This window comes from Phyllostomus hastatus, unplaced genomic scaffold, assembly GCF_019186645.2.
Source record: "Phyllostomus hastatus isolate PE091 unplaced genomic scaffold, TTU_PhHast_1.1 phas_contig_2603, whole genome shotgun sequence".
NCBI lineage: Eukaryota > Metazoa > Chordata > Mammalia > Chiroptera > Phyllostomidae > Phyllostomus > Phyllostomus hastatus.
The window spans coordinates 2,201-3,539 of NW_025333817.1; the positions used below are offsets into that span (position 1 = coordinate 2,201).

The 1,339-nt window shown below is 50.4% G+C and overlaps 1 protein-coding gene across 1 annotated transcript; it reads right to left on the reverse strand.

Moving 5' to 3' along the window:
• Nucleotides 1–292: 292 nt before the first annotated feature.
• On the reverse strand, nt 293–943 carry LOC123818220 (transmembrane protein 199-like; the record flags this gene model as incomplete). The annotated part of the gene is made up of 1 exon (XM_045838204.1): nt 293–943. A coding segment is annotated over one exon (651 nt), but the record flags the coding sequence as incomplete, so codon positions are not given.
• Between the last annotated feature and the right edge of the window lie 396 nt (nt 944–1,339).

Below are 1,339 nucleotides of genomic sequence, written 5' to 3' on the forward strand. Positions count from 1 at the left end.
CCAGAGGGAAAACCCCAGCGCCAGCAGTACCCCGAATGGACTGGAGAAGGCAGACCAAGAGGAGGTACTGACAGACCAGTTTTTTCAGTTGTTGGCTGAGTCTCCTCTACTGTCCCCTCTGGCAACTGACAGATGATGGGGCTCCCCACCGAAACACTAGGTAGCCAGAGCTTGGCCCTGACTAACCAGTCAAGTACAAGGAACCTGATGGGTTGACTGAGAGTCAGTGATGGCCAGCTGGGAGCCTGGAGCCCCTCCAAACCATCTCCAGACTTTGATGATGAAATACCAGTTATATCTCTCCCAACTCGCCTTTCTTCGCCCGCACCATGACGTACAGCTCGGCCAGACCCACCACAGAGGTGACGATCAATGTAGCCAGTATCCGCAAGGCCCTTTCTGTGAAGACATACTGGCTTCCAAGGTAAGTGCAGACGAAGGCAGACGCCACCGTGACAATGAAGTTGAAGATGGTGATGACCAGAGCCTTCACTGACCTCACTTCCTTGCCCAGGTCACTCAGAATCCCACCATGCCTTAAATCCTGACAGGTTACATTGCGGGTGATCTGCTTATATTCCTCATTGGCCAACTGTATCTTAATTTTCTCCACACGGGCAACTAGCTCTGGGTTCCTAGGAGGCTTCACCACCTCTGGGAGATAGATTTCACTGCCTTCTAGGAGTGTGTGAAGGTACAGTGTGGCATCCCTTTCTCTCGGGTACTGGTGCAGATCCCCAATCAGGCGGAAGGAAACTAGGCGTGCGGGGCCACCGAGGCGATCACTGCCCTTGTGCTGCTTCTCCAAAGTGGTCTCAAGCTCTGCTCGCACCTTCCAGGGCAACTGCTCTCGCTCCAGCTCCCCACCGGGGGCCACAGCACACACCAGCCGCTCTCTCGTGAGTAAGTAAGATGCCCTTTCTAGCCCACTGTCTGTTATTTTCTTTTTTATATAATTTTTGTTCAATTATAGCTGTCCCAATTTCCCCCCGTTACCCGCCCCCCCCCAACAGGCAATCCCCACCCTGTGGTTCATTGTCATGGGTACTTTGTACATGTTCCTTGACTGGACACTTCCCTCTCTTTTCCCTGGTATCCTTCTCCCTCCTCCCCTCTGGTCACTGTCAGTTTGCTCCTTATTTTCGATGTCTCTGGTTCTACTTTCCTCATTTGTTTCTTTTGTTCATTAGATTTCACTTATAGGTGATATCATATGGTATTTGTCTTTCACTGCCTGACTTATTTGACTTATAATGCTCTCCAGATCCATCCATGCTAGGACAAAGAGTAGTAGCTCATTCTTTCTTTCTGCTCTGTAGTATTCCATCATGTAAATGTA